Here is a 24742-nt window from a genome sequence, read left to right as displayed (position 1 = left end):
TCCTGAATAGAGTCCAAGTTTAGGCAAGTACAAGGGCTTTCAAACATCTGCAAATTGTGCTCTCATTTATAATTCCCTCATTAATCTTCATATCCTATGCTTTGAGCGTGATGCCCATAACCCAATGCAACATGCTATACAGATGGCACTAAAACTGGAGTGAGTGGCCCAGCTTCTCTCCTGTTCAGGGCATAGTCAACAAGGTTTTACATTAGATTGGTGAAGCATTCTAACCAGTTATGATCTGACAGTTGTTATTACTCTGTGTACCAAATAAACACATCTTAAATGCCAGTCATTTTCATCTTCCCATAAATCCATTTAACTCATTTTGAACTTCTTAAAGAGTAAACACAGGGGCAGAAATAGATAAAAAATGATCTAAACTTATATTCCAATGAATTATTTCCTTCTTTAGGGAATTAAAACTAAAATAGTGTATAAATTGTACTCTTTTTCAGCATCTCCATCTTCCCACCCCTACCTGTGTGTGCCTCTGCTTTCTAGGACTCACTTGGTTTTATTCTTAGTTTTCTTTCCAAGGAGCTAGTAAGATTCCACTCTGAAATAAATTATTATTTTCATGTGCATTAAAGTTTCAAGAAGTAGTTACATCATTTTTTTTTTTCCCTGGGAAAATTCATGTCCCTAACGTATGTGATACTTCGGGAATGTTATTGTTGGGAGGTAAGTAAATTAAAATGTTCTTGCGGTCTTTGAACACTTTAAAAATCCACTGGGATCAACTTGCTTGTTTTCTGCATTTGACTGGGTAAATTCTTTATTTCTTACCTTCTTCTCAACAAAGAAATATTTAAAGAGTAAACTTTAGTGCGAAAATGTTACAACTGCTGAGTTTTCCCCACAAGAAGTACCACAAAATTTTGGCAACTGCTCAGGTAAAGTACATTATAGTAGAGGATCTGCCAGAAGCATAGCCTATTTGGAATTGTGATAGTTTGTCTTCTTTTTCTAATACTGACAAGAAAATCACTGAGTCAGAATGTGTGAAGAATTTCCATAATATTCATACAGGTTTTTGCATGAAATTTGAGAGAGGTTTCACTGACAAATGCAAGTCCGGTGCTACACTTTTAAGCTTTTATTGATGCTACATTTTTAAACTTTTATTGATTTTATTTATTTGTGCACAGAAAAGTGCGCAAATCTTAAGTGTACCACTCAGTGAATTATGACAAAGTAAACCACGATGCAAGTAAGGAAATAGAATGTCTCCACCATCCATATTATGTTTGTGAAATGAATCTTTTGTTGAATAAATCTCTAGTTCATATATTTTATTGCTGTTAGTATTCCATTATATTGATATTCCACAAATGATTTATCCATTCCTTTGTTGGTGGGCATTTGAGTTGTTACCAGTTTTTAACTTCTGTGAATTTTTCATCAATGAACCTTCAAAGAACTCCATGCCTTTCGGTGTTTATGAGCATGCTTTTTTCTTGGGAAATATCTGATAGTAAAATTTCTTCGTTAAAGTGTACATATATGTTTCTGTTAATGGATAACTCAGGACATTTTCCAAAACACATAACTTAGACTTCCATAAGTGAATGACTCAATATTTGTCATTTTAGCCATCTTGGTAAGTATATAATGACATCCCATTGTGCCTTTACTGCCATTTCCCTGATTTCTGGTGAGATTGAACAAACAAAGTATTTACAGACCATTTGCGTTACCACTTTTCTGAATTGCATACTCAAGTCTCCTACCCACATTTTTTCACTGGATTGTTTGTCTTTTTTTAAAAATTACCATAGTTATTCGTATATTCCAGATATGTCGGTTATATGCATTGTAAATACATTTTCCCTAGCTGTCCCTTACCTCCTTATGCTCTTAAGGGTAAATCTAAAGTTCTCCATTTTAACGTAGTTCAGGAAATCAATACTTCCCTTCATGTTTTGTATTTTTGTACCCTATATTTTAAAAAGTTTCAACAATGTGTCATAAAGATATTCTCCTATATTATCTTCTACATGTTTTAATTCCTTGTCTTTTTTGTCCTCATCTCAAAATCATCTGGAAATGATTTTAGTGTGTATAGTGAGATGGGGGTAAAATTCCATGTCTTTTTCTAGTACACATCCAATGGATCCAACAACATTTTTTAAAATCCTTTCTTTCTCCACTACCCTGTAGTGTCACTCTTGTCATAAATGAAGTTTCCATGTATTATATACTGCAAACAAAACTTCTAGTATATCAGTGACCTGGTAAATGGCATACCCAGGAATTAAACAGAGTTTCAAATTGTCTGTCCAGTATTCTTTTTTTTTTTTTAAGATTGACACCTGAGCTAACAACTGTTGCCAATTTTTTTTTTTTTTGCTTTATTTCCCCAAATCCCCCCAGTACATAGTTATACATCTTAGTAGCTGGTCCTTCTAGTTGTGGCATGTGGGACACCACCTCAACGTGGCCTGAGGAGCAGTGCCATGTCCACACCCAGCATCTGAACCAGGGAAACTCTGGGCCCCCGCAGCAGAGCACACTAACTTAACCACTGGGCCACAGGACCGGCCTCCTGTCCAGTATTCTTTTTACCACAGATTTCTGAATCAACATCTGTGGTGCAGCACACTTACAATTCTATTTTATCTGCCCTCTATAAAATTTTTCCTTTCAAACTTACTCTTAAATGCATTTTTCACCTCCTGGTTCCTCAAGCTATGGGTGGGAGTGTTCAACATCAGGATTACCATCGTATAAAATAGAGAAATCACTTTATTGATACCCAGGGACAAACCTGAGCAAAGCTGAACATGGATAAAGAAAGCAGTCCCATATAGGATGGAGACTGTGACCAGGTGAGAAGAACAAGTGAAGGAAGCTTTCCACCTCCCATCAGCTTTCTTGACTTTCAAGATGGTCACGAGGGTAAAAGCCTAGGAGAACATAGTGATCAGAACACTACAGATCCAGACCCAAAAGAAAAGCATAAATTTAATCATCAAGGTGTCTGCACATGCAAGAGTAAGTAGTGGTGAAATATCACAGAAAAAGTGATTAATGATATTTGGACCACAGAAGGGTAAGCAAAAAGTCAATGACATAAAAATCATGATGCATTTAAGAGCCATGGCATAAGGTCCTACCACCAGCTGCACATAGACCATTTGGGATATAACATCAGTTTACAGATTACAGTTTACAGACCATTTGGGATACAACATCAGTTTACAGATGTAAACTGCTGATCATATGCCATGGAAGCCAGGAAGAAACACTCAGTTGCCACAAAGAGACCAGAGAACCACATCTGTGCAGCACAACCCATGAAATAGAAGCATTTTTTCACCCACAAAAATAGCACACATTCTTGAGGGTAATGGAAGAGGAGGAACAAATATCTACAAAGTGGCTAAGGAAAAAGTACATAGGAATGTGAAGTCTGGGATGAACCAACATGAGAGTGATCATCGCCTAATTACCCCCCAAAGTGTGGCAAGATAGACAAGGAGAAGAGTGACAAAAACAACAATCTGCTGAGGGAAATGATCTATGAGGCTCAAGAAAAGAAATTCAGACACTATTGTCTGATTCTTATGTTCCATTGTTCTGTTGTAATCTGCTACAGGAAATAAAAAATAACTTTATTTATTTATTTATTTTTTGGAAGATTGGCTCTGAGCTAACATCTGTGCCCATCTTCCTCTACTTTATATGTGGGACACCTGCCACAGCATGGCTTGATAGGTGGTGCATAGGTCCGCACCCAGGATCCAAATCAGCAAGCCCTGGGTCACCAGAGTGGAGTTCGCAAAGTTCGCCACTACACCACCGGGCTGGCCTGAAAATAATTTTATTTTTTAGAAATTAATTGGCATTTACAAAATAGTCTTTTAAACTACTTATAAGTGTTTTTATCTGTTAGGAAATAATATTGGACTGGTCAACAGTTTTCTGGGTACTAGTTTCTGTCAGTTATGCACAGATTTCATGTAAACTTGATGTTTTTGGATTCAGTACTCCCTGCCACCCACAAAGGAGTCCAACTATAAGATCTTAAACTCCCTTGACTTCTAAAATTGAAATGAGATTCAGTCTTGTATTTCATCTTATTGCTTGACTGTCTAATAATACCCACCCAGGAACATGGTTCCCAGTGATATTGTAAGAAGTGATGAGAAATTCAGATCCCGATGATAGACATTTGAGATAGGCTAAACAAAATAGAAATAAAGCTCTTTCTGTTCCTGTCCTGATGGGACAGATGTAACCATTAGGATGTCAGAACAACATTCATATCTGTTTATACTAATCTATTCCCCTTATGAACGGTTTGAAAAGGGAAATGAATACAAATGTCAGAAAGATATTTAGCATGGAGATTATGTAGTAACACATGATAGTCATACTTATGCTTATAAGGGACTGCGCTGTAAACAAGAGACTAAATTTGTTTACTCTTTGATCATCCTGAAAACAGAAGAGGCACAAAGAAATAAGAACAGAGGATTCAAGATTGGTGTTAAATGAAGTGAAGAAAATTCCACCAGCTATGTAATGCAAATAAAATAATATAATGCTTTGGAACGTATTAACCTGTCCTTCCTCTGAGGTTAATTAATCCGTAAAATATTGCACAACAACTTTCCATAGAAATCATATAGAAAAATAAGTAGCCACTGTAAACTGAGCGATTTTGTCTCCAGATAATCTTTACCTATCACATCTATGAATGTATAAATATATTTTGTTGATCAGCATAATAAAATTATTTTCCCTAATTTTCCATAATGTTTATGAAATTTTTGAAGGCGTAAATTCTGACAGGTAATTTCTATCTTATTAATAAATTATGTAAAATGCTTAACACTTTTTTTTTGAGGAAGATTAGCCCTGAGTTAACTGCTGGCAATCCTCCTCTGTTTGCTGACGAAGACTGGCCCTGAGCTAACATCCGTGCCCATCTTCCTCTACTTTGTATGTGGGATGCCTACCACAGCATGGAGTGCCAAACAGTGCCATGTCTGCACTGGGGATCCAAACCAGCGAACCCCGGGCCGCCAAGAAGTGGAACGTGCCCACTTTGCTGCACCACAATGCCGGCCCCTATAATAAGCTTTCATTTGTGTAATTTTAAAAGCCTACACATGCCTTTAACCAAATGAAAGATATTTACAATACAGCATTTGACAGAGAATAGAATACAAAACAGTATATAAAGTGTATTTATTCACAGAAAGACTCAAGAATTAGCTTTAAATCTTCAATTTTATTAAAGTTTTCCCCTCAAGACACGTAATTACATTTTACTACCATTATTTTGCCAAAAAAAAGTAATAATACTACTCCCCAGCCAATCCTACTAACCAAGGAGAGCTTTATTCCTTCTAGCCAAGGACGTGAATCACAACAGGAATATCTAGGCACCATAGGGTGGTCCTAGCTTCTGGTCCCTTTGATTCTCATTGTCTTCCTCGCTTATCTGCTCACTAACTCTTTTTGGGTCCAGAATCTAAATTGTGAAATATAACTAAGAAGCAGCTGCTAGTGAGGTGATATCTGGATTTATAATATCTGATCTCAGTATCCCCAAAAGTTTATTTGAATCAGGTTTCTAAATAGACATAGTCATTCAAAGGAGACATGGTCACTTATTCATTGGGCATGGCCAGTGCGTGATGAAATTGTCTCTCCAATTACTTCCTAGGAAGAAGGAAGTTTTAAAATCAGCTCTTGCCTAGACATCAGGCAATAGGAAAAGTGTGAACTACAAGCTGTTTCCATCGGTTACACCGAATGATACAGCAGATTCTGTTCATGCCTCATCCTTATCATCTCAGTGCACATCAGCGCAAGCTTCAACCACCAACATCTGCATTTCTTCTCTTGATGTTTTATCTTCCTGATGCTCTTCCACCTGCCTGGCAAGCCAAAAGTGACAGGAAATTAGCACTTCTCAGGAGGAGCTCTCCACCAAAGACTGGCCTATGTAGACATTCCCTGGCTCCCTGTACCTCAAGTGGCATTAATCCAATGCATGTTTTTTTTCACACTGGCACCCAGAGATCTCTAGCAGGATTAACGCTCAGTTGCCTACTGCAGCAATCTGCTCATGAACACACTAAAGTAATACTTCAAGACATAGAAGTTTGCTACATATAATCCCAAAGGTATCCACTAGAAAAGATAAAAAACACGTTAGAAAGTAATACATGTCCTTATACCACCAAGCCCAAAATAAAAATAGGGAACTCATACCAGAGAGTAGTTTTTCCCATTCACTGTCTCATTTCCTAACTCCTCAGCTAGTACTTCCTTTGCTTCCCAAATAAGCTGTTTGCACTTGAATTTTTATCACAGGGTTTTCTTCTGGGAAAACTCAAGCTAAGACAGCTGGTATAAGAAGTGGTCCTTTAGAAACAGATGGCAACAAGAGCCCATTGCTGCTGGAGCCCTTAAAACATTAACCACCACTTCCCACACTTCATTGTTAAAATCATACTGGAAGAGAATGTTCCACAATCAACTGCTAGAACATTGGAAGCCTTGGTAAAACACATGTGTTCTAGCAGGTGGAAGATAAACTACTAATATTCAGGAACTTGATACTTTGGGGAAGTTTTTACAGATCAAGTGATTAGAAGCATACTGGAACACCCCCTCCAATGTAAAATTCATGAAGAATGAACCATAGTGTCCTGGTGGGCTTCTTTGGATTTCAGAGACAACGAATTACACAGCGGGGAATATTTCTTCAATCAATTTATCAAATGCCACAGAAGACAGCCAGCATTAAGTGGCATGCATCCATGTCCAGAACTTTAGGAGCAAATCCTTCTCATTTGGAACAAAGAATCTTATGACTTTTGAGAAACAGCACTTGGTCTATTTTTCTTTTAGAAATATAGACTACTGACAGAAAGAACATTTCACAAGGGGCATCATGTGAGTATGCATCCAGACCTTCTATAATGAGCTGATCCTCTAAGATCCTCCAATAAATAAAGTCAGACAGGTGCAGAAGGAATCTATCATAGGATGAAAATGATACATCTGGTTCAAGCTAAAGTAGAACCAGAGGGCACGTATAAACTGCGATTCAAATGTGTATGAATAAAACATCTACTTTCCTGCTTTCAATGCAGCTCCTCTTGAAGTAATCAATGTCAACAGATTGTTGTGTATCCTTTATAGGTATCCCTATGTTAATGCACCTGCATACGTGTACGTCTTATTCATTATTTAGGTTTCACTCTTTTTCTTAATGTTCACTGCTGCACGTTGATCTTCAAGTTGATTTTTTTTCACATAATAGTGATCATGTCAGTCCATGATTACCTAATTTAGTCTCTTCATTTGTTGTACAACATTACACAGAAAAAAATATACTTTTCTAGTAATAATGGATATTCTAGTTATTTCCTTTATTTTTCTTTGCCACTGCATTTAATGCTGAAATATATATAATCTTATGCATTGGCATTTGTATTTCTGTAGTCTAGATTTCTGAAAGAGTTTTCAAGGTCTAATGCCATATAAATTTATCATTTTAATGGAAACTATCAAATCATTTTTTGGAGATGGAGTGATTCATACTCTCAGCAAGAAATAATGAGTGTACATAACCAAATAGAAACCTCATCATGATGTTTCGTTAGCATTGAAAGGCACTTCAATGACATTTAAGTTCATTTTAATTACTTGATCACTAATGATGTTCAACATTTTTCCTATATTTTCAACAATTTGCATTCCTGTATTGGTGAGTAGCCTGTTCATTTGTCCATTTATCTGTAGTTTTTCTTTTTGATTGTAAATTTTGGACTATTCTTTGAATATTGGGGATATCTTCTCATTGTTTGGCACATGTACATAAATATTTTCTCTCATTTTATTGTTTGTCTTTTAATATTGCTACAGTGCTTTGTTCTTTCCGTTTAATTTTCCTGTCTGGATTAAACAGTATTCACATACCCATGATTGCACAAATATGCATCCAAGTTTTCTTCTAAGTATGTTTTCACATTTGTATTCTCAATACATCTCAATATTATTTTGAAACCCCATCACGTCACAGAGAACGAGACTAAGACAGGAAAATATTTAGACACTATTTCATTTTAAAAAATCTGTGAATTGGCAGAGCCAGAACTCACATACAAATTCTGATTTCAGTTCAGTGTTCTTTTTTGCTGTATATTTTGCACCAACATCTATGGTGCAACACAAATAGAGTTCTTTTTTACCCACCTATCAGAGAATATTTCCTTTCTAACTTCCTCCTGAATGTATCTTTTAATTCCTCTTCCTCAAGCTGTAGATGAGAGGGGTCAATGTTGAGGTCACCATAGTATAAAAATGAGAAATTGCTTTATTGATATTGAAGGAGGAACTAGAGCCAGGACAAACATAGATAATGAAAAGAGTCCCACCAAAGGATGGAGATGGCTGTCAAGTGAGAAGAACAAGTGGAGAAAGCTTTCCACCTCCTACCAGCTCTCAGAATCTTCAAGATGGCCACCAGGAGGCAAACATAGGAGACCATGAGGATCAGGCCACTGAGTACTCTTATAGCTTCAGCCAAGATCAAAAGCACTAATTTATTAATCCAGGTGTCTGCACATGCAAGGGAAAGCAGTTGTTAAATTTCATAGAAAAAGTGACTGATAACATTTGGACCACAGAAGGATAAGCAAAAAATGAGAATTGTATGAGTCATTGTGGTTGTAAGAGCCATGGCATAATGTCTTTCCACAAGCTTCACACAGACCCTCTGGGTCATAATGAGTATATACAACAAGGGCTTACAGATGGCCGTATACTGATCATATGCCATGGAATCCAGGAGACACTCATTTACCACAAAGAGACCAGAGAACCACATCTGTGCAGCAGAATGCATGAAAGAGATGCCTTTTTTCTACACAAGGATATCACACATCATCTTGGAGGCAATGGAAGAGGAGGAACAAATGTCTATAAATGATAAGTGGCTGAGGAAAAAGTACATAGTAGTGTGGAGTCTGGGATCAGTCCACATGAGAGTAATCATCCACAAGCTACCCCCCAATGTCACAAGATAGACAAGGAGAAGCACAACAAAGAGAACAAACTACTGAAGGAGATGATCTGTGAACTCCAAGAAAAGAAATTCAGTCACTGTCGTCTGATTCTTAGCTTCCATTTGTCTGTTGTAATTGATTACAACAAAGAAAAAGAATTTTTATCATAAAAATCAATTATTGGCAGTTACAAAATAATATTTTAAGCTACTAACATATTATTTTAAAAGGTCTATAACAAACAGTTATTGAAATGTTGAACTGGAAAACAATATTCCTGGACATTAGGTCTGGAAGTTGTACCGAGATCCTGTGTAAACTTAGGCAGTTCACCCTTGATCTCTTTGGATTTACTACTCTCTCCTGTAAGAAGAGGTATCCAACTACATCATCTACAACTCCCTCAAGTTAGAAAGTTTTTTAATAATAAGAATTACTCTCCATGTTTCATCTAACCACTTAGGAATATCTGTACTGGGAATAGTGTAGAAACCAATAATATAATCAGGTGCTGACATTAGACATCTGGGAAAGACTAAGAGGGGAGTTGCTTTTCTTATTGAATGATCAGTACCATTCTAATATTATTAAGATATAATTCATATATGTGTTTATTAGTCTGTCCTCTAGTCCCACTTATAATGGGATGTGAGAATGATAATGTACACAATTGATAAACAGGTTATTCATTCTGAAGATTAGTAGAAATAAATGATAGCTGTTCATATTCATAAAGAGTTACCATGAAACAAAGCATAGATTTAACCTGCGACAGATTTGAAGACAGGAGAGGTACCAAGAACCAAGAATATAAAATGAAAGATTCAAAGCAAAAGATGGGGGTAGAAATTACTCCCAACCACACAACTCCAATAAAAGAATATGATGCCATGGGAAAGGCACTGTCTTTGAGATCAAGTGATCTGGTAAATGTTCCGCAGCAACTCGTCATAAAAATTGTGCAGAAATGAAGCATCTGTTGCACCAAAATAGCATAAAATTATTTTATGTGATTTTCCCTATTTTATATGAACTTGTTCTAAGGAACTTATCCTGAAATCTGTTAGACAATATCAATTATAATAATAATATATGTAAAATGTCAAATGCATAATACTTTATGCAGGGAACATGTTCAAGAAAATATTACTTTCTAACTCACTAGTCAAGGCAGAAAAAAATCAGTCTTTAAAATTCCTAGGGAAAGATCAATAACTAGGATAATTTATTGGAAAAAATATGGTTTTAAATAATATTTGTTATCATTTCAAATAACGTCCTCCTTAAATAAAATAAAAACTATATACTACTCTTGAATTAAATAATAATTAATAGGTGGAGCTTGATAAATGACATAAATAGTGACCATATCTGTTAAATTTATGATCATCTTACCATTATCTTAAAAGTTTTCATAGTGCTATGTGGAATACATCTTCAGCAGTCACAAAGACTATTATAGGCTTATTAGGAGCTTTATCCGTTGCATGAATGGTTCTGTTTATGCCCTTCCAAATATGCCAGTATAGGTGTGTGGGGGTAAGAGTGATACAGACGGCTCTTAGTTTTGGTCCAACCAATCATCCTTTCTTTCCTTCTCTCTTTTATTTCTTTTATTTATTTGAATATATGTTAATTAGAGTCCTCTATAAAATGAGGAGGATGATCTCTATACCCCTTCATATCAAACATTCTATGACTTTAGAATTCCTCATGGACACTGCAGTATCTCTATATTATAAACAAATAAACAGGAAAGTCAGTTCAGAAAAGTCACATAAACCAGTAGTTTTGTCTTATAAGGATGTGAACAAAATACCAAAGTCTCCTCTCTTTAGAGAAATTGGGGCGGGGAGATTGTATTCCTGAAGTTGAAACTCATCCTGATGATTCTTCACCATACATCAAAAGCTTCATATTATCCAATGCAATGCATTCACTTTAAGGATATCCTTCATATAGCTCCTTTACTGCTTCAAAGGAAATGATCACTTTCTAGATGGAGGGATAGAACATTCACTTCCTTTCATGGTAGTAACCTTTCCTGAGGTGCATGACTTTCCAGATACTTGGTGAAGAAGACAAATCCCCCATCTTGAAGAGCTTGGGAGTAGAGATGCTATTTGACCTGCACATTGGTTCACATACCACACAGAATAAGGGACGTTTTCTTGAGAGTTTTCAATAATTTACAGACAGGTCTCCAAAGAACTAAAACCTCAAGAGTTTACACCTAAAGAGACAAAACTAACACAATCTTGGTAGCATTTGGACTGCGTATTATTTCCTAATTGTGTCTTTTCTAATAAAGAGGATTCCTAAGAAAATAGTCTGGCTGTTTCCCCTCTTGGGATCATCCTTTGCCAAAAGAAAGCCCTCTTTTCTGTCAGTGGTGAGTAATGCATTACGCAGCAAGCATGAGCTGGGATGAAGTAGTTTCCTACCTGGATTCTGGAGAGACATTGCCTAAATATAAATCTCAATTCCACAGCTTACTGGCTGTGTCACTTTGAGGAAGTTTTTTAATCTCTCTGTGCCTCATTCTCTTAATCTATAGAATAAAGAAAAATGATTTCTAGCTCACAGAAATGTTAGAAAGGTTTAATGAAGTAATACATTTAAAGTACTTCGTAGAGTGTCCAGCACAGAATCAGTGCTCCTTAATGTCATTTAGATTTCTATTGCATAGTTGGGGAGACAAAACCTAGAGATAAAAATAAAACAGCAGTTGAAAAGAGCTGCTGAAAAGAGTTTTCTTAACTTTAGGCAAAATTCTAAAGAAACAGTCACTGGACACCCAAGGAAGGCCAAATCACTGTCAGCTGACAAAGATGCGAAAATGTTCAGAGAAGGAATTGGTCTGGAAAGAAAAGCAAAATTCAAATAAATTGAAGTTAAGAGGAAGGGCAGTCCAGGCAGTGCTAAGGAGATCAACAGAAGCAGGGGAGCGGGAGGAGAGGAAAGGAAGTTGTTTGGCATGTAAGGATCACAGGAGAGAGAAGAAAGTGTAGAGTCTGATGACACAGGTTGAAGTATCTCAGTCATCACCTTCTCTGGGAGCCTTATGGTTTATCCCAAGAAGAGTTGATATCTCATTTTATCAACCTACATAACATTTTACTGGTAGGTGGCTGATAGTTCAAAGTATCTATCTCAGAAGGTTGTCAATAATTGGTGTTCTGTGAGTATTTGTTGAATTAGTGGAAAATAAACTCCAAAAATCTGTAGTTCACAATGGCTTATATTTAGCGATTAAGATTATATTGTGGGGCCGGCCCAGTGGCGCAGTGGTTAAGTTGGCACGTTCTGCTTCTTGGCGGCCCAGGGTTCACTGGTTCGGATCCCGGGTGCAGACATGGCACAGCTTGGCACGCCATGCTGTGGTAGGCATCCCATGTATAAATAGAGGAAGATGGGCATGGATGTTAGCTCAGAGCCAGTCTTCCTCAGCAAAAAGAGGAGGACTGGCAGTAGTTAGCTCAGGGCTAATTTTCCTCAAAAATAAAAAAAGATTATATTGTATACTTTTGATTAAAGATGTCAGGGAAAAAGTATGTCTATCTGTTATTCTTCTTAAAACCAATTAGGATAACAACAAAAACAGAATAAACAAAAAACAAAATGGCATTCATTAAACCTAGAAAGTAAAAAGTAATATGGAAAATAGTAGGAAAAAAGTGAGCAGTTAACCGGGAAAATTCTTCCTTATTACACTTTTAAAAGAAAATATCCATTCTGTAGAATAGCAGAGTTGGAAAAAGTAAGAAAATTATATCAGGTTATGGGAAGTAAGCTGGCTGAGCCCAGGATAGAAAATGATCTGAGAATTGTCAGTCACACTAAACAAAACAGAAGAGTATAAGTCTTGTGTAAAACCATCATGGAAGACGTTTGAGAAAATTTTAAAGAATAAAATTTAAAAATAAATTAAAACTTCAAAGTGTTTAGAGAGAAAATGATCAGGCAGAAAGGAAGAGGTAGCAAACAAATAATTGGTATCTCTGAAGAAGAGAGATTTAATGTATAAAATACTATCTAAAACATCAGAAGATCTTTGTCAATGGAATTAAAGAATACAATTACGTCTTAAGGAAAAATATAAAACAATAAGCTCACAGTTTATTCTGGTAAAGTGTCAGGACTTCATTTTTTTTCTTAACTGAAGAGGAAAAAACTCAAATTGTTTTAAAAATTCTACAAAATATTATTCCACACTACATCCATTACAGTTAATACTCATAGATGAACCATGACTGAAAAACTGTGGGCATTATAGGAAATGGTGATATGACAATATGAATATAATCAGCAAGGATACTAATACTACTACTAAGAATACAGTGATGTAATCAACACAAACTTGAAATGAAAGAGGAGTGAGTTTTAAACACACTTTTAGCCTATCAATCTGCTCCTTCCAGTGTAGGGAGTTATTAAATACTGTTTAAATGTGATAAATACAGTATTTTATAAGCAAATATATCCTAAGACAGAAAATTTGCCACTAGGAGTATTAGGGACAATAATATAATTTGTCAAAATCAGGCTATGGAAGGAAAATGAGAAAAAATATAAATATATTAATATTAAAATTTTTCGTAGTGATATCATTTTAAGGTAATAATTCAAGAAATAGAGGTTTCTTATATACTATGCTAATGGTTAACATCAAAAGGTATAAATTAATTATATGATTTTCAAATCATCAGGAGAAGTATACATACTTTACCCATGTCTCAAACATGAAAAAGTCATAGCGTGAAGTAAAGTGTTTTTTAAAAGAAGTAGTGGAAGCAGAAAGCTTCAAAAATGAAGTGGCACAGCTAAGACAAAAGTTATTTATGGTCCTAAATTGTGGTGGCTTTGACTGTCAACATGCCCTTCACTTCTCTGCTCAGAGAAGGGTCCAGAATCTAAATTTTGAAATGCAGCTAAGAAGCGGCTGCCAGTGAGGTGATATATGGGTTTAAAATATCTGATCTCAATATTCCCAATAGTCTATTTAAATCAGATACGTAAATTGTCTTAAAATTAGACACAGTCATTCAAAAGGAGACATGGTCACTTATTCACTGGGTATGACTAGGGCATTATGCAAAGTTTCCTCCAACTACTACCTAGGAAGAAGGAAGTTTTAAATTCAGCTCTTGGCTACACATCAGGCCCTAGGGAAAGGGTGAACTAGGAGCTGTTTCCACTTGTTATATTGTTAATATAGCAGACTCAGTGCCACATCCTTATCGTTTCAGTGCACATCAGGCCAAACTTCAACCACCAGCATCTGCATTTCTTCATTGAAAATATCTCTTCCTTCTGCTCTTCTACCTGCCCAGCCAGCTGAAGTGCTAGAAAATGAGCACTCCGCAGGAACAGCTCTCCACCAGAGACTGGCTCATGTGCACATTCCCTGGCTTCATTGCCCCTCAAGTGGTATTACTCTGATGGTGTTTTTTCCACACTCAAACCTAAAGATCTCTAGTAGGATTAGCACTCAGTTGCCAACCATAGCAATCTGCTCATGAACTCTTTAAAGTAATAATTCAAGAAATAGAAGTTTGCTGCATTTAATCCTAAAAGTAACCACTAGAAAAGAGAAAAAAACGACTTGTTTCCAAATTATCAGAAAGAATACATAACCTTACACCACCACTCCAAAAACAAAATAGGAAACTCAGATCAGAGAATATTTATTCCCATTCACTGTCTCATTTCCTGACTCCTCTACTAGTACTTCCTTTGCCTCCCAAATACGCTTCTTGAACTTCAATCCTTAGCTCAGGATTTGGTTCTAGGGGAACTCAAGCTAAGATATCTGGTACAAGAAGTGTTCCTTTGGAAGCAAATTCCTGGCATGAGATTCTGGAATCAGATCACTACTGGACAAATGGCAACAAGAGCCCGTTGCTGCTGGGATGGGGTGTCCATCAACCACTAGGGTGCCCTAGCATTGTAATTACTAACAATCACCTGCAGTGGAGTGGAATGGGTTAGAGGTGAAAAATGTGCATTTACTTATGCAATTATCTAGCAGGTAAGAGATATGGGAAGCGATGGTAACCATTACACTATGAAGTTGTTATTGTTGAATGCCATTAAAAACTAAAGGATGAAGATAGTGGACTCAGATCAGACAATTTCCAATTCAGGATATGATATTGATGTCAGAGAGGCAGCACTGAAAAAGATCCTCATCTCCTACAATTAGTGACAAGATAGCATAAAAACTTAAACCAAGAATTTGACAGTGAGGAAAAAAAGATAATAATAAAGAAGCTGCATTGACCTCCACAGCAACTCTCCTGTACAAAAGTCAAGACTCTGATATGGAAAGAGTCTGACAGTGAAAATTACATTTAGCACATCTGTGTGGATGTGTTTCAGATATTGGAGTTCCTCTTAAAGCCTCTGCCCTGCAGAGGTGGCCTCTCCCCCTTGCTGGAAGACTCCAGTCTTCCTTTCCCTGCAGAACATATAGAGGCCTCACTAGTGTCAGAGTCTTCACAAAAAACTAAGTACTTTTCTCAAGATCTAGGCCCACCTGCCTTACAGCTTTTAGACTTAATAATGAGGGGAAATGTTCAGAATGCTATGGTCTGATGACTAAGGAAAATTGTCCCTGCTTTGGAATGGAAAGGATTATTCACCAAAAGACTTATAGAATTTGGCATATCATGGTTTCAGTCCCAATGTAGACTGTGAATTATGTTACTGGCTTCGCCCAAATCATCAAGTTTTTATTTCCAAGTAAAAAGTTTAATTTACATTACCATAAAGATTTGCTATCCAACTTTGTAACCTACCCTGTTTATTTGCTTGTTTAACAATATCTAACAATATCTTCAACAATCCAGGCTATCTAATTATAGAATTATGTGATTGATTTATTTATTTTTTCTTTTTGAGGAAGATTAACCCTGAGCAAACATCCACTGGCAATCCTCCTCTTTTTGCTGAGGAAGATCAGCCTTGAGCTAACATCCATGCCCATCATCCTCTATTTTATATGTGGAATGCCCGCCACAGCATGGTTTGACAAGCAGTACAGTAGGTCAGCACCCGGGATCTGAACCAGCAAACCCTAGGCCGCCAAAGTGGATGCGTGAACTCAACACTTGTGCCACGGGCCAGTCCTGTGATTTATTTAACTTTTAATTCTCTGTCAACCAGATGTCATGCATACTCAACTAAGTGTTCCAGCTAAGAAGTACTTCAATAGGCATGTATGTACGTTAATAAAATATTTTAATGACAGAATAAATGTATTTAGGTGGTGTGAACACAGGATAGAGTGAACTATATTTGACATATGCTTGGATTTAAGATCCTAATCTTAAAAATAAACATAGATGATAGAAATTGGGTTAATTATAATTTTGAAACTGTAATTAGATTTCTGTCTTGCAGGGGAAAACAAAACAAATTAGAAAGAAAAAGAAAACTCTGGATACCTGCAAGCTTCTTTACAATAGATTGTTGGGTTATCCTGGAAAATACTTCTGAAAGGACATGTATTTATGCAAATGTAACACAGATATTCTCCAAGAATTTTAAAATTACAACTTTAGTCTGAATGTACACATTTTATGAAGAAGTGAGTACATGTTTGTTTATGTAAATGATTCCATCGAGGATTTGACAAAGTACTATGATGGGCTCTTCATTCCTATGCATGTGTCATACTCTTCTTAATTTAATTTATTGTTGGTGGTTTGGATTGGTACAGCCTTTCTGTTTCAGTTCTTAGGGGCTGTGTCAAGATTTTTGGTGAAGATATTCACAAGATTTAAAGAAAGAATGCATATAATTAATAGTCACTTAATGGAGAAAATTTTATAAGTTGAACATAGACTGCATTTTGTAAATATTAATTTTCATATCATGTTTAGTAATAAACAAGACTTCAGGGAATTTGCTAATGCTGGACAATTATCTTAAGATATGAGTTTTACATGGGTGGTAGGTGATCTTTTTACCATATAACTGGTCTTCCCTACTATTCATCATCTTATAAAAAGACTGACCCTGAGAAAGATAAAGGAAATTTAGATGGGCAGTTAGGGGAAGGAATTGTGAGCTGCTACATCAATGCTCTGTCTTTCCTGAATATTGCTGCCTAGACACATTGTTCATGCAAGCTCAAGGACAGTCTTGTTGATGAGAAAAGTTGTATTCTAGGCACAAGAATAAAGCCCAATAGAAAGTGTATGAAAGTAGTCCTGAGCTTGTGGATCTGAGAGAAGCAACACCTAGGAGTGATTTTCTAGTTATATTTGGTGTTTATTTCCCTAATGCTATCATCAAAATTCCAGGAAAGCCTTATAAAAACTATACCCTTATCCCCAATTAAAAAAGATATAATTCCAATATTACTTAAATTTACCTGAACAAGAATAAGAAAGAAACACTTTCCGGTTCATTTGATGATGCCAGCATCACCAGGTACATAAATTACAGAGCAATTTACCGTAAATATACATCAACAAATACTTAAAAGAACAAATAAATTCATTAGTATATAAAAAAGATAATACATCATATCCAAGAGGGATTTAATTCAGGAATACAAGTTTGGCTTATCATTTATAATCCAGCAATGTAAATCACGACATTAACAAAAGAAAGTAGAAATACATATAGTCACAACAGACGTAGAGGAGAGTTAATGTAATTAAACAACTATTCATGAGGAAATGCTGAGCAAACTAGGACTAGAAGTGATAGAGCGTATAAAGTGAAGAACTCAATTACTTCCTTCTTTCTGTATAATGAGTTATCAGTAGCACCGAAGACTGAAGCAATGGAATTTTAGTTAAGAGGAGGACAAGCTTTTTTCTTTTGATCAATTTAAATCAATTACTTCAGAGACTGAGGCTGAGATTAAGTAAATATATATATATATATATATATATATATATATATATAAAGCCTATGAATAGAGATAGTTTAACTTCTTCTTTCCAACTTGGATGCCTTTTATTTATTTTTATAGTCTAATTACTCTGGCTAGAACTTCCAGTACAAAAAGACCAGCAGTGGTGAAAGCTACATCCTTGTCGTCCTTATCTTAGTGGAAAAGTTTCAATCTTTAACCATTTAATATGTTATCTGTGGATTTTTCATAAATAGCCCTTTTTCCTTTCATTATAACATTTATTTGGTTGAGAAATTTCCCTAATATCCCTAGTTTACTGAGTGTTTTCATCATGAAAGTGGGTTTGAATTTGTCAAATGCTTTCTCCGTGTTAATTGAGATGATCATGTGATTTTATTTCTCTATTCTATTTATGCTGTGTATTGAACTGACTGGTTGTCTTAAGCCACACTTGTATTCCTGGAAAAATCTCACCAGGTCATGTTATATAATCCTTTTAGCATGTTGTTGGATTCTATTTACTAATCTTTTGTTGAGGATTCTACCAAATATTTAAAGAAGCTCTAACATCAATTCTTCTTAAACTCTTCTAAAAAGTAGAGGGAAAACTTCCAAACTAATTTTATGAACCCAGAATTTCCCTGATTCCAAAGCTAGATAAAGACACTACAAGAAAAGCACAGGCCAATGTCCTTAATTAACAGATTCATATCACTTTAAATCTGTAGTTCCTCAGGTGTATTGTTTCTGGGACTGCTATCTCCTGATCTTGATTTTGCTATGTGCTGTGTGAGGTCAGCTTCAATGAGATTGAGCTTTTCTAAAGTTGTATTTACAGGGCCGACCTACTGGTTAAAGTTCAGCATGCTCTGCTTCCCTGACCCAGGTTTGGTTCCGGGTCATGGAATCACACCTCTTGTCTGTCGGTGGCCATGCTATAGTGATGGCTCACATAAAAACAGGGAGATTGGCAACAGATGTTAGCTCACGGTTAATCTTCCACAGGAAAAAATATACATATATATATATTTACAGAATTGTTCCATGATCGATTCTTCATTTACAAAAGAGAACCATAACCTTAGAAGCACTATAATGATGGTGAGCCACAAATTTGAAGAAACCTGTGACCCTATATTACCATGTGCAGTAGAGCTACTCAGTGTTAAAGAATGTATTTTTGACCATGTTCTAATGAGAAATAATCATCTACTGCATCAAGTCACTGGTAAATTTCATCTGTGTCTTTAATGGCATGGTGGATAGAGTTACCAAGATTAATGAATATATCATCTTTTTCATAAACTGATATTTTTAGGAAACATATTACCGAAAAATGTTTTTCAGATTCAATAGTAAATATGAACATCTGAGGGCACTGTACTTATATTTAAAAGGCCAAAGCAAATTTCTAACAATACCAATAACGTGAATAGAAAATGAAGTTTACAACGTATTACTAACAAAGGAAAAATAAGCAATGTAAATTGTAACTTAGGCAATTCTATATTTAGAAACATGGGAAGATAAATATACCTTCAAGGGAAATTAGAAAAAATAAACTCAACATGGATTAATAATAGCTATCTCTACCATTGTCTTATAGATAATTTTTCCCTTGCATATTTCTGTTTTCTACATCGAAGTAAAGTTAAAATATAAACAGTCTTGCTTATTTTTCTTAAGATTAATTGAGTACAGGTGATAATAATGCCCCAGGGCTTTAGGAAAATAATATACGGCAAGATATCACACGGGACAGTGTTACATCTAATTTCTTGAATTACAATCTTTAAAGCAATACCTCAGTGATGTGTTCTGGTCTCCACATCCCTAAAGTCTTGATGCCATATATTTGTAACACAGTTTGATACTAAGATTTAGTTTTCAGATATGATCTTATTTCTGATACTTTGGAGTTTTATTCATAGGCTGAAAAAATGTTCCTTATACGAAATATTTAATCAAATATTCCGTGAACTTCTACTTTTCTTATCAATTGGTTTCTATCAATTAGATGTCAAGCAGGAGCCTCCTGGAGTTCATTAATCTTAGCAAAGAATTCTTCAGGAAATGAATCACTCAAGAGCTACCTTATTTAGGTGAGTTCAGTCAGTCTTTTGTTTTACTTTAGAAGGAAAATATGGAGTTCCAGTGATCTTTGGAGTAGACAAACACATGTGTAGAACAAAGTTCCCACAAATCCACTTAGTTTGGCTAGGAGAGGGCTTATAGTATTATAATCTGATTTCTTATCTCTTTAAAATGATATTCATTCTGGTTTTCTCATTGGATAGCCACATTGTACCAACAATGAAGTAAACGTTATGGCAAATAGAGAATAACAAAAATTGGCCTTGTCTTCACACTTTCTATAATCTCTGAGGAAGTACATGACAATAATAACCATATTTGTAGATTATAGGATACAGCATACAGTAATTGTAAGTTATAATTTTAATGTTTATGTGTATACAAAGGAGAAGAAACAATGCTCTGTCTTTCCTGAATATTGCTGCCTAGACACATTGTTCATGCAAGCTCAAGGACAGGGTTGTCTAACCCTAACCCTAACCCTAACCCTAACTGGATGGTAATATTCAGTGGCACAATGAGACATTATAAGAATGAGAATACAACGATAAAATAAACTATATGTAAATGAGAATACAATGATAAAATAAACTATATGTAAATGAGCAGGTGCTATGGAATACAGCTTGATAAATCCATCATGACTAAAAAAATATATATGTTAAGTGGTAAAGAGGTCTAATTTATAGAGGCAAGGATTCTTGGCAAAGCCAAACTGAACAATATAAATTTTATGCATTCACTAATAAAAAGTATTTGGAATCTTTAAAGTAATTGGTGGTCAGGTTAAAGCAATCATGGAAAATTATTCTCTCCATGTTGCATAGAATATTGCAAATTGAAGGAATGTTCCTGGGAAAAATGGCCATAATCTAGCTTTGCAGTACTAAGACCATGTAAAAGATTTTATAGAGGATGTGTTGTGGGTTCGTTTTTGAAAGATATTTCTCCTACAGACAGAAGCATGTAGGAGTCAGAGAAAGCTATAGTCTAAAGAAAAAACCTATAGGAGAATCGGGAATATTTATTATCCAACTTCATTGAAATACTCTGAGAAATCCTACAGTATTTCTACTGTGTGGCTTCTGTAGGAAAGAACTTCTAAATTGTATTCCCAAATGTCCCCACCATTTGATTGCTGTCCATGTTCAGGCCTGAATTTCACAACCAAATAAGGTTTTTGAAATCATACCAATTATTTATAATTACAGTAACCAATAAAGATGAATATCTACCATGTGTCATACATGTTGTATGTCTTTTAAATTCAATATTAAAGTATCCATTTTCTTTCTAGTGATTTAAATTTTATATTATTAATATTCTCATTTCACTGTTGAAGAAATGCTTACTGGTATCAAGTAATATTCAAGAAATATTATAGTGTCCTATTTGAGATGGGTTTATACCCTGACACCAGTCTTTGGAAAAGCTTTAAACTTAATACAAAAGGACAGAATGTCTTTTCCTTACAGCCTGAAATTTATATCCATTGACCAGGGCTTTCATAGTTCTTATTGTTTGTCACTACCCTACTTCCAAAATTTACTACATTGAAAAAAGAAGGACTTTTTGTTAAATATTGTTTTTACTATTATCACTGAAGACACAGTACATATTTTACTGTGATCACCTCTTGATGAATAATATAACATGCCATGGATAATAACATTTATTTTCAAAATTAGTTCAACGTGAGCGAAGCAAATAAATATTAAATTCATGATTTTGTAGGGATGTTAGAGATTTAAACAAAAATGTTAAAAAAATTTTGATAGATATAAGTTCATTGTCTTACAGCTTAAGAGGTGAAGCAGGGAAGAAACTATAGAAACTTGTATGTATTTCCTCCAGTGCGACGATTTTTACTAAGTTCAGATTCAGAAGAGTTAGAGCAGACCTTCACGTGAAGTCAGCTGTCTAAGATTACCCTGAGATTTATTATGTAAAATAGAGCAGGGTCTACTCAGTTTTTTGTTCTTCCTGTTTTTTCTTCTCCTAGTCTTGTTTTTGGTTATTCCACTCACACAGAATTCTTATTCACTGTGTAATTTTTATATAAGTGAATATTAACTTTTGAAAACATATAACAGTGAAAATCTATCATTTTCAGCAACACTCGTAAAGACACCCATTGAACCTCTCGACATTTCTTCTATTCTCTTACCTATTTCGAGTTTTGGTTCTTACTACTCTTGATCAACTTTCTTATTTTGTCCACAGGAACCAAGAAAATCACAGTGGTGGAGTCACTTTTGTTCTTTTGGGCTTCTCAGAATATCCGAAAACCCAGTTGCCTCTGTTTCTAGTATTTCTGTTCATCTACACAGTCACTGTGTTGGGGAACCTGGGCATGATCGTGATTATCAAGATGAATCCCAAACTCCACACCCCCATGTACTTTTTTCTCAGCCACTTATCCTTTGTTGACTTCTGTTATTCCACAGTAGTTACACCCAAACTATTAGAAAACTTGGTTGTGGAAGATAGAACCATCTCCTTCACAGGATGCATCATGCAATTCTTCTTAGCATGCATATTTGTGGTGACAGAAACATTCATGTTGGCAGCAATGGCATATGACCGCTTTGTGGCAGTTTGTAACCCTCTTCTCTACACAGTTGTAATGTCTCAGAAGATTTGTTCCCTGTTAGTGGGGGCATCATATTCTTGGAGTATAGTGTGTTCTTTAATATTCACATGTTTTTTGCTGACCTTATCCTTTTGTGGGACTAACTTCATAAATAACTTTGTCTGTGAGCATGCTGCCCTTGTTGCTGTTTCCTGCTCTGATCCCTACATTAGCCAGCAGATCATTTTAGTCTCTGCCACATTCAATGAATTAAGCAGCCTGATAATTGTTCTTACTTCATATGTTTTCATCTTTATCACTGTCATGAAGATGCCTTCAACTGGAGGGCGCCGCAAAGCCTTCTCCACATGTGCCTCCCACCTGACTGCCATTACCATTTTCCATGGGACCATCCTTTTTCTCTACTGTGTTCCTAACTCCAAGAGTTCATGGCTCATGGTCAAGGTGGCCTCTATCTTTTATACAGTTGTCATCCCCATGTTGAACCCAATGATTTACAGCCTTAGGAACAAAGACGTGAAAGAGACAGTCAAGAAGTTAACTACTGCTAGATTGTTCTTTAATAAAATGTAAACCTAGAAACATTAATTATTTATTTTTGAGAGTATTAGTAAGAGTTATTCAGTAGCAAAGCAGTACATGAATCTATGGTAACCTTGCAATTGACAGTCCAATATCGTTTCCCCCTAATTTTTAGTAAAATAATCTTAACATTACAAATACTGTTAGGGATGAAAGCTCAGACTACTTAACCTACATTTTTGATTCAAAAATTGGAATGTAAAGACCTCTGTGTTAGTACAGATGACCATATGATTGCCAAGGTCAAATTTCAGTCAATTTAAGTCATGTGAAGTGTAGGATTTTTGGTATGATCTGAAGGATTATAGCATACAATGAGAAAGTTTACTTCTTAATATAAAAATAGTACATTAAGAGCTGTTCAACGTAAAATTAAATCTCTTAAAAATCCATATTTTCAATTACATAAGATCCATCTTATCATCTGCAGATTCCCAGACAAACAAAAATAAATAAGAAATATGTCTCCCTTCAAAACTGCAATAGATCCAGCCCTGATGGCCTAGTGGTTAAAGTTTGGTGCATTACACTTTGATGGCCCAGTATTGATTCCTGGTCCTGGGATGACACTACTCATCTGTCAAGAGTGATGCTGTGGTGGCAGCTTATGTAGAAAAACTAGAGGTATCTACAACAATAATATACGGCAAAGTACTGGGACTTGGAGAAGAAAACAAAAAAAAAAACAGAGGAAGATTGACAACAATGTTAGCTCAGGGACAATCTTTTTTTTTAAAAAAAAAAAAGTCCAGAATATGGTGTAATTAAATTGCAATTGGTAGTATAACCAAATACAAAATATGATTTTCTCTATGTACTGGCACAAGAGAATGATACACATTTTGGAAATATGTGCCCGTCACTCTAGTTTTTCTCCATTATGTCAATGTGACTGTACATTTTACTTATTTACTTATTTTTTGGAAAATTCGTTGAGAAAATTTTAGATTCATTTTAAGTTTTAATAAATAATACACAGAAATCGTAATATATTTTACCCACTTTCCCCCATGATAGGACAATATAGCCACCAGAACATTGATAATAAAATACTCAATCTTATTCAGGCATCAGTTATTTATTGATGAAAAACAATCATGAACTCCAGCGGGATACAACAATAACAATCCTTTGCATTAATGACTCAACTGAAGTGACTCTGCTAATACCAGCTGGGTCCCTTGAGTGCCAAGACTGAGATAACCAGATTAGCTAACATTCAATCTTCCCATCTCTATGTATATCATCTTCATTGGACCATTTGGTTAGGGGTCTATGTTGAATCCTGAGTAGCAGTGAAGTACGCCCAACAACAAAAGCATATATCAAGCTCCTGTTGGGTCTCACCTGCTAACATTTTAAGAGTCAAAGCAAAACATAGGGATAAGCCCACAGTCAGTGTGAGAAAGTTACCTGCCACTTATAGAACTATAACGTTGCAATTCAAAGCTCATGGGTTTAGGGAAGGTGTAGAATTTGGCTCAATATCATGCAAAGATTGATGAAAACATTTACCTCATCAAACATATTCTTCTTTGATAATAACAGATAACTCTATGGCAG

General features: G+C 35.5%; 1 protein-coding gene and 1 pseudogene across 1 annotated transcript; one reads left to right on the top strand and one right to left on the bottom strand.

Moving 5' to 3' along the window:
* Positions 1 to 8218: 8218 nt before the first annotated feature.
* On the bottom strand, positions 8219 to 9160 carry LOC124229165 (olfactory receptor 5G3-like; annotated as a pseudogene).
* Positions 9161 to 19983: 10823 nt separating this feature from the next.
* On the top strand, positions 19984 to 23170 carry LOC124229368 (olfactory receptor 5D13-like). The gene is made up of 2 exons (XM_046644549.1): positions 19984 to 20012; positions 22228 to 23170. Exons 1-2 carry the CDS (start codon positions 19984 to 19986, stop codon positions 23168 to 23170), a joined length of 972 nt encoding a protein of 323 aa, XP_046500505.1.
* The last annotated feature ends 1572 nt before the right edge of the window (positions 23171 to 24742 follow it).

Source organism: Equus quagga, chromosome 17 (genome assembly GCF_021613505.1).
Source record: "Equus quagga isolate Etosha38 chromosome 17, UCLA_HA_Equagga_1.0, whole genome shotgun sequence".
NCBI classification, from domain to species: domain Eukaryota; kingdom Metazoa; phylum Chordata; class Mammalia; order Perissodactyla; family Equidae; genus Equus; species Equus quagga.
This window is presented reverse-complemented; position numbering and strand designations above follow the sequence as displayed.

Coding starts and splice junctions, on each gene's coding strand:
- LOC124229368 (XM_046644549.1), top strand. CDS start 19,984: ATGAATCACTCAAGAGCTACCTTATTTAG. Junction 20,013..22,227: donor TCAAGAGCTACCTTATTTAG/GTGAGTTCAGTC, acceptor TTTTGTCCACAG/GAACCAAGAAAATCACAGTG.